At 45.3% G+C, this 9,549-nt stretch overlaps 1 protein-coding gene across 4 annotated transcripts in view; it reads right to left on the reverse strand.

Annotated features, from left to right (window-relative positions):
• The window catches only part of LOC106607090 (RNA binding protein fox-1 homolog 2), a 49,451-nt gene extending 40,442 nt beyond the window's left edge, over positions 1-9,009 (reverse strand). For 3 of the 4 annotated variants that reach the window (XM_082976530.1, XM_082976531.1, XM_082976532.1), the window contains exon 1: positions 8,117-9,009. In XM_082976530.1, the coding sequence (XP_082832656.1) occupies positions 8,117-8,362 (246 nt within the window). In that variant the 5' untranslated portion in view covers positions 8,363-9,009. The remainder of the gene's footprint in view (positions 1-8,116) is intronic. The other variant, XM_082976529.1, reaches the window with a different exon arrangement.
• Positions 9,010-9,549: the final 540 nt, after the last annotated feature.

The following is a 9,549-nucleotide window of genomic DNA, read 5'->3' on the forward strand; positions in this document are numbered from 1 at the left end:
GCACATTTCACAAAGGATTATGCAAGTTAGCATGATAACCCTTTTGGTTTAGACTAGAGGTCGACCGATTAATCGGAATGGCCGATTAATTAGGGCCGATTTCAAGTTTTCATAGCAATCGGTAATCGGTATTTTTGGCCACCGATTTACCTTTATTTAACTAGGCAAGTCAGATTAAGAACACATTCTTATTTTCAATGACGGCTAGGAACGGGGGTTAACTGCCTTGTTCAGGGGGGATTCAGGGATTTGTTTTTGCAACCTTCCTGTTACTAGTCCAACGCTCTAACCACCTGCCTTACATTGCACTCCACGAGGAGCCTGCATGGCAGGCTGACTACCGGTTACACGAGGGCAGCAAGAAGCCAAGGTAAGTTGCTAGCTAGCATTAAACTTATCTTATAAAAACGATCAATCATAATCCCTAGTTAAACTAGTAATATCATCAACCATGTGTAGTTATCTAACGTGTCCTGCGTTGCATATAATCGATGCGGTGCCTGTTAATTTCTCATCGAATCACAGCCTACTTCTACAAACGGGTGATGATTTAACAAGCGCATTTGCGAAAAAAGCACTGTCGTTGCACCAATGTACCTAACCATAAACATCAATGCCTTTCTTTAAAATCAGTACACAAGTATATATTTTTAAACCTGCATATTTAGTTAATATTGCCTGCTAAAATGAATTTGTGTCACTTCTCTAGCGTTCCGTGCAAACAGTCAGGGTATATACAGCAGTTTGGGCCGCCTGGCTCATTGCGGACTGTGTGAAGTCCATTTATTCCTAACAAAGGCCGTAATTAATTTGCCTGAATTGTACATAATTATGACATAACATTGAAGGTTGTGCAATGTAACAGGAATATTTAGACTTAGGGATGCCACCCGTTAGATAAAATACGGAAGGGTTCCGTGTTTCACTGAAATAATAAACGTTTTGTTTTCGAAATGATAGTTTCCGGATTCGACCATATTACTGACCAAAGGCTCGTATTTCTGTGTGTTATTATGTTATAATTAAGTCTATGATTTGATATTTGATAGAGCAGTCTGACTGAGCGATGGTAGGCAGCAGCAGGCTCGTAAGTATTCATTCAAACAGCACCTTCATGCGTTTTGCCAGCAGCTCTTCGCAATTCTTCAAGCATTGCGCGGTTTATGACTTCAAGCCTATCAACTCCCAAGATTGGGCTGGTGTAACCGATGTGAAATGGCTAGCTAGTTAGCGGGGTGCGCGCTAATAGTGTTTCAAACTTCACTCGCTCTGAGACTTGGAGTAGTTGTTTCCCTTGCTCTACATAGGTAACGCTGCTTCGAGGGTGGCTGTTGTCGATGTGATCCTGGTTCGAGCCCAGGTAGGAGCGAGGAGAGGGACGGAAGCTATACTGTTACACTGGCAATATTAAAGTGCCTATAAGAACATCCAATAGTCAAAGGTATATGAAATACACTGCTCAAAAAAATAAAAGGGAAGACTTAAACAACACAATGTAACTCCAAGTCAATCACACTTCTGTGAAATCAAACTGTCCACTTAGGAAGCAACACTGATTGACAATACATTTGTATTGACCATCTGTTGTGCAAATGGAATAGACAACAGGTGGAAATTATAGGCAATTAGCAAGACACTCCCAATAAAGGAGTGGTTCTGCAGGTGGTGACCACAGACCACTTCTCAGTTCCTATGCTTCCTGGCTGATGTTTTGGTCACTTTTGAATGCTGGTGGTGCTTTCACTCTAGTGGTAGCATGAGACGGAGTCTACAACCCACACAAGTGGCTCAGGTAGTGCAGCTCATCCAGGATGGCACATCAATGCGAGCTGTGGCAAGAAGGTTTGCTGTGTCTGGGCATGGAGGCGCTACCAGGTGACAGGCCAGTACATCAGGAGACGTGGAGGAGGCCGTAGGAGGGCAACAACCCAGCAGCAGGACCGCTACCTCCGCCTTTGTGCAGCAGGAGGAGCACTGCCAGAGCCCTGCAAAATGACCTCCAGCAGGCCACAAATGTGCATGTGTCTGCTCAAACGGTCAGAAACAGACTCCATGAGGGTGGTATGAGGGCCCGACGTCCACAGGTGGGGGTTGTGCTTACAGCCCAACACCGTGCAGGACGTTTGGCATTTGCCAGAGAACACCAAGATTGGCAAATTCGCCACTGGCGCCCTGTGCTCTTCACAGATGAAAGCAGGTTCACACTGAGCACATGTGGCAGACGTGACAGTCTGGAGACGCCGTGGAGAACGTTATGCTGCCTGCAACATCCTCCAGCATGACCGGTTTGGCGGTGGATCAGTCATGGTGTGGGGTGGCATTTCTTTGGGGGGGCCGCACTTCCCTCCATGTGCTCGCCAGAGGTAGCCTGACTGCCATTAGGTACCGAGATGAGATCCTCAGACCACTTGTGAGACCATATGCTGGTGCGGTTGGCCCTGGGTTCCTCCTAATGCAAGACAAGGCTAGACCTCATGTGGCTGGAGTGTGTCAGCAGTTCCTGCAAGAGGAAGGCATTGATGCTATGGACTGGCCCGCCCGTTCCCCAGACCTGAATCCAATTGAGCACATCTGGGACATCATGTCTCGCTCCATCCACCAACGCCACGTTGCACCACAGACTGTCCAGGAGTTGGCGGATGCTTTAGTCCAGGTCTGGGAGGAGATCTCTCAGGAGACCATCCGCCACCTCATCAGGAGCATGCCCAGGCCTTGTAGGGAGGTCATACAGGCACGTGGAGGCCACACACACTACTGAGCCTCATTTTGACTTGTTTTAAGGACATTACATCAAAGTTGGATCAGCCTGTAGTGTGGTTTTCCACTTTAATTTTTAGTGTGACTCCAAATCCAGACCTCCATGGGTTGATAAATTGGATTTCCATTGATTCTTTGTGTGATTTTGTTGTCAGCACATTCAACTATGTGAAGAAAAAAGTATTTAATAAGATTATTTTATTCATTCAGATCTAGGATGTGTTATTTTAGTGTTCCCTTTATTTTTTTGAGCAGTGTACAAATCGTAAAGAGAGAAATAGTCCTATAATTCCTATAATAACTACAACCTAAAACTTCTTACCTGGGAATATTGAAGACTCATGTTAAAAGGAACCACCAGCTTTCATATGTTCTCATGTTCTGAGCAAGGCACTTAAACGTTAGCTTTCTTACATGGCACATACTGCACTTTTACTTTCATCTCCAACACTTTGTTTTTGCATTATTTAAACCAAGTTGAACATGTTTCATTATTTATTTGAGGCTAAATTGATAGTATTTATGTATTATATTAAGTTAAAATAAAAGTGTTAATTCAGTATTGTTGTAATTGTCATTATTACAAATAAATAAATAAATTGTTTAAAAATCGGCATCGGCTTTTTTGGTCCTCCAATAATCGGTATCGGTATGGAAAAATCATAAATCGGTCGACCTCTAGTTTAGACCCTGAGCGCTGCCTCAACCATGTAGAGCAGCTGGTGAATCATTCTGCAGCCAGGCCAGGTCCTTATACAGCAGACAAAACAATTTGCACTCTGCAACAACAACAAAGAGCACCCTTCCCCCATCCATGCCCCAGAATCTAGTGTTGTGGTTAATTGATCTGTAATTACTTGTAATTAGATTATTTCTGTCACCCCTCCCTCTCCCCCTGGCAGAAGAGCCATTGTTCATTGCGATGTAAGAGGAGGGAAAAGAATGGGGGAGAGGGGGCGGGATATAACAATAGGGGAAAGGTTAAACCAAACGATGATATTGACAACAGTAAGGAGAGAGGATTCCAGCGATCCTGTCTGGCATGCGAGCAGTACACTGTGCAGGGAAAATAGGCAGAGTAACAAGACTCCGGCCTTTTCAATCATGCTCAGAGGAAGGAGGGTGGAACATCCTACATGTGTTAAAAAGGGTGAAAATGTTTCCATTGTGCTTGTGCTAAAAGACAAGAGTCAACAACTCATTTTAAATTCATACAGTATCTCCATTAGCTTCCATTCAGTGAGCAGCCAGTGCTGGTGTAATGTAGTAAAAAGGTGGTCGCGGCCTCTTCATTGTAACCAGACAGAGGTAACCTCCTGCTTCTGCCCCGACCTGCTTCCTGGGGGAATTGGTCCCTCCCTACTACAATTTTTTCAACCAATCATGGGAAATGCCCGACTCAGGATACCATGGCGACAGCACGGGAGAGATGCCCTCTCAGAAAGCTAGCTGCGCTGGCTGTGCTTACTGCACTAACCCTGGATGGGGCTCCACAGCCACACCACAATGAGACATGGCAGTGGTAGAGGGAGGGAGCGGCAGAGCAAAAACAGGGAGGGGAAAGAGGAAGGAAAGGGGAATGAGGTCAATCAAACAAGTAGAGAGGGACAACATTTGACGGGGCACAGAAAGCGTTTAAGTAGTGAGCAGCAGAAGTGAGTGACAGACTGATGTGTGATGCTGTCTGGACAGTACAGACTATAGCATACATGACCCATGCCAGAGGAGTGAGATGTATGCTACTCAGTCCAGCAGTGTCCGGTCTCCCTCTCCTACATAAAACAGCCCTCTCTTTGTCTCCACCTCTCCACTTCCTGTTTCATCTGGAACCAATTTCCCCCTCGTGCCTCGTCCCCTGGGGGAACATACTCCTCAGTGCGCCGCATTAAAGTGGGAGAGCCGCCGAACGGACAGTGCTGTATTCAGCAACACACTGGACAGTGGACGACTGGACAGTGGACGACTGACGAAGATGCGACACACTGAACATTTGAAAGGACGCAGGTCTCCAATGCCTCTGGCAATGTAAACCCGAGTGTGTAACTCTGACAAGGCACCATCGGTGAAAAAACTATGTAGCGCATCACTTGGAAACCAGAACTACCCCACACGATTCAATACATAACAAGGTTGCAGTAAAAAAACGATTTGTTCTAGTAGAAAGGCAGGATGAAGAGGGAGGAGTTTAGGTTAGAACAGGGGGAGGGAGGGGAGAAGAATTTGGTAACATCTGGAATCAATCTGTCTGGAGGAAAGGGGGAGGGAGACGAATGGGGGATGGAGGAAAAAGAAAGAACAAGAGAGTGAGATGGAAATTAGGAGAGAAAGACAGGGGTGGAAGAATGTGGGGATTAAGAAAGACAAAGACTAGAAGTGAACAGCAAAAAGAAGAGACCAAGAAATGGAGACAATGACTCATACCCCAAGAATGTCATGTGACTTATATTTCCTTAAAGGGTGGGGGAGGGGGGTCTGAACTTGATACTCATTGTTAAAACACACACACACTTTCTTTTGCGGGGCATATGGCGCTTTGGTCTGCATTTCAGGTCCCCATTGAGTCTAAAGTTTTTCAAGCTTTTATTACACTCAACGAAACTCATGACACCCTCTTCCATGCAGATACAGACAGTAATTTAACAGGGTACCATCCACTTTGGTATTAATTACACTCATTTACAGTAGAGGGGTAGTTATGAGGTGTGGCTGCTCTAAGGGCCAGGAGCTCCAGACCATACGGATCAGAAATGTACAGACACACCTCATACAGTGACTTTCTCTCTGTATGCTCAACTAAAAGGCGTTGCTCTGCTGGGTTCTCTCCCCCCACTTTCTATTTTAGGAAAAGTCAAGAAATTGAGAGTTGGAGCAAATGGCCAGAAAAAGAGAGCAGTGGAGGGAGGAGGGCAAAATGGTATGAGGTCAACAGATGGTGAGGGAGGAGGGGGATGGGGAAGAAGGGATGGAGGGGTCGGACAGAGGGTGATATGCTGAGGAGCAGAGGGGACAAAATAAAGGAGAAAGAAGACAGGATGAATCAACGTTACCGACAGGGAGACATTCGCGGGCGGAGATGGAAGTACATATGACAGTTTGGGGGCAGTGGGGTAGAAGGGGAGGTGACAACAATAACCAGTGTCCAGAGTTAACATGTGAGTGTAAGTGGCAGGCCCTGCATCTGATTAAATGAGTGACGGACTGTAAAAAAAGGGGGGGAAAGTTTGAGCACTGTTGTGTTGAGCAACATCTTGAAGACAATTTTGAGCTTATCTCAAGGGGTGAAAGGTCAAGGGTGACACCGTTGCATTGCGCTCAAAGTTCAGCGACAACCATTAGTGAGTGTCCACTAGTGTGCTGCACACTGTAACTCCTACTTTTTTCCTTTGGGGTTTTAATGACAGCCAATGTTCCCGCTATTACTAGTCAACATTCCCTGGTAGCCTGATAGTTTCAAAGAATTCTGCACCTTTGGACCTTATCTGTGCAAAACTGTAGCATCTTAATGGTTTGTTTATATCATAGTTTCCCCTTCAACACTCGCCCACCCTCTCCCCCCTTTACTCTCCTCCCCTTGAAGCGATCAGTCTGGTTAATGCCCTCTCCTAAATGAGCTTTGATCTCGTTAGCGCGACACAAAGCCTCTTTACTGCCAACGATAGGATAAATCTGCTCTCGGGGAGCTGGAGGGAGGCATATACAGCACACTGTACACTATCAGGCTGGACTAGGCTAGGGCACATCAATACTGCATAGTGGGAAACAGAGAGAGAGAGAGAGAGATTGGACGGTAGAGACAGTGAGCAGGGGCGGGGAGGTTTGTCTCACTGGCAGTGCACACTCAAATTCTATGGACCAGGAGTTAATTAGCAATCTGGAAATATGCCTTAGGGGGAGGATGACGGAAACAAAAGAAGAGGAAGGAGATGAGAGGACACTCCTCTCTCATTTAATATGTCACCCATGATTTAGGCTGTTACCCATCCTGTCCTCTGGGTAGCAATGAACATCAAATAGCTATCCATCGCCACACCAAAAATATTTAGTGAACTCATCTTCTCAGCACTGAACATGGTGTCACCTACAGGACTGGATGATGTAATCCAGTCTAATAACATTAAGAACCACCATCGTAATTTCCTAATGTTTACCCTTCGTTATCGTCAAACCTAAGCTGCATAGAGGATTTTTCTACATCTTTCTCCTTCTCTCGCGTTAAAATGTTCTCTCTCATACTGTAAATCTTGCCTTCTATCCTCCTGTTTCCTCCCTCTCTCCTGTGGGTGTATTTCCAGCCTGACCCACAATGGCAGGAGATCAATATAAGTGATTGGCAGTGAGATCCTGTTGCACCTCTCATTGTCACACCATCTACACGTAACCTTTTGTCATCACCATTCATCCATTATATAGTGTGAGACACATGGCCTGCCCATTTGTCATTGCAATAGGTATGCAGCAGTGCCAATTGATGCATTTTCCCAATCCCCAGGATTCAATTATCCACAGCTGACCCAGAACCATGTTTGACCGCAGCCCCAAACAAAAACACTATGTCAGCTATTTTCAACGATGCTTACAAATACTGTATGTGCGTGTAATATCACTGGTTAGCCGAAGAGCAGAGCACTGTTGCTATGCTGTATCAGCAGTCAAGTCATGGAGAGGCCCATAGCTAGAGGCAAGGTATCCTAAAGACCCTTTCCTTCCTACTCCCTTATTCACGAATAGGGGTCTGTTCTTTGTCTCTCCCATAGTGACCCCTCCCCCAACCCCCTGTCTCTCTCCTCTTTTTAACACCTAGCTCCAATCACAGACCAGGGGGACTGGCACAAATGACTGTTTCCAATGCGGGTTCTCTCCTGTATCGGTGGCTTTGATGCGATGTCCACCGACAAAGACAGAACATCGTGGTAAAGGCGGGAATATCAGTGTGTACATATGTGCAGTGCACGTAAATGCATGAAAGGCCTTTACGTATCGTCGGATCTATGCTGTAGCTTAACTGTCATTGCCGAGAAGCTGTGGGCTATCATATTACCTTTGCCTCGGCCATAATCATGGTGTTAGTCTAGCTGCCACGAGCACAGAGCAATGTGCAAGACACGTTTTGTACCTAGATTGTAATTCTACCGCACGTTCGTTACTGCAGTTGATGCGACGAGGCATGCTTTTGATGGGTGGGCCTGCCTGTCAGCAGAATCATGACCCACTGATGTTCTTGAAACAATAGACGTAGCGTGCTATTGAAATGAAATCGTCTAATGCAGGGGTTACAATGTTGCACACATTCAATGAAAACAACACATTGAACGGAAACATACAGCAATTTGGCTTCATTTGTTGATGTTCTACTCCTTACCTGTCCAATGTCACCAACACCCACCGTCCCGTCTATCCTTGGCCGTTTGCACTCTGCTCCTGCTAATTCGGTCAAAACTGCAGCTGTTTGCTCTGGATCCCCTCGTTTCATTCCCCGGACTACTGCTGCTGGACCCCCGGTCGTGTTCAAGTGGGGTCCAGTTGCTGTATCAATGTCCTTTTCCCGGTCCATCATTCCCCGAGTAACGGGTAACATTATGGATGCGACGTCGGTCGACATTAACATTGGACGGCAGAGTCTACACTTACAAGTCTAGCTAATTTTTAAAACCTTTGACTTCTTCCCTATTCTGGGATAAGGAATGCTATTCCTTGAATGTGCAAATAGCTGATTGTAGCTGGTCTTCTTGGCCAAATGTATTGTACCGCTAGCAAGATTGTTATTGTCTAATCAATACAGACCATGACCATGTGTGGCTCGTGCACATTTCACACGATTACTAGCGTTAGAAAAATAGTCACAATAGAACACGTAAACCAAGTAAATACAAAACACTAATTCCTTGCTAATTAGCTAGCTACACATTCCGCTAGCTAGCTAACGATACTCCTATCTTCGCCGAATATAGAAAATGTTAGGAAATTATTTTAATCACTAATCTTCTCCTTGCGACGCCAATGCGTCCTCCGCTCCCAATCAATATATATTTTAAGCCCTTCTTTGCTTCCACCTCTTTCTCCTAGCCTTCTTTTTACCACCGTTCTTTTTCTCGCAGTATGTTCAGTGAATTCTAGTGGCGTGTTCGGACTGGTGAGGAACACGATTTCCTCTCTATCGTGTACGTCCCGATTGGTGTGGTGTGGAACGGGCCGCAGAGAGTGCACTGATCTGGTGTCAGTTTTTTCTCCATGTGCTAAGATTACGATAGGGGTAAACAATTTAGACGGGTCCTAGATCTGCCCTCTCTACATTCCCCTCCTTTTCCTCTGTCGTATTCCCTCCTGCACCTCCCTTCTCTTTTTTTCACCATAACATACACAGTGGCATTTCATTTAGAGTAGCCTACCTCAAATGTATTTTTACGACTTTTGTCATTGCCGATAGATTACATTTAAATCTTTGAATTTCGTAAACATTTATCGTGTAAATTGGTATGTTTATTTTTAGGGGATTGTTTACGTGTAAATATAAGACGGCTTGCCACGATTTATGGCGAGGTATTTGTCTTCTTTTTTTCATTTTTTTTTACGACTGCGCACAACCTCACCACCCCTCTGCATGCAGCTTCCATGCCTGAGCGAGTGTCTCAAGTCAAGGAATAGAGTATAAACAGTTTCCCCACGACGCTTTAATTGACTTTCACTAGAGTCAGATGCCGTTGTTATAGCTAATGACGCGGAGGGGAGGGGTTATAAATAAAGAGGGAATAGATGGGGTAGGCCTAAAATAACACACAACTAGCAATTTAACAA

The sequence above is a fragment of the Salmo salar genome, chromosome 06, assembly GCF_965601325.2.
Source record: "Salmo salar chromosome 06, fSalSal1, whole genome shotgun sequence".
Classification (NCBI taxonomy): Eukaryota; Metazoa; Chordata; class Actinopteri; order Salmoniformes; family Salmonidae; genus Salmo; species Salmo salar.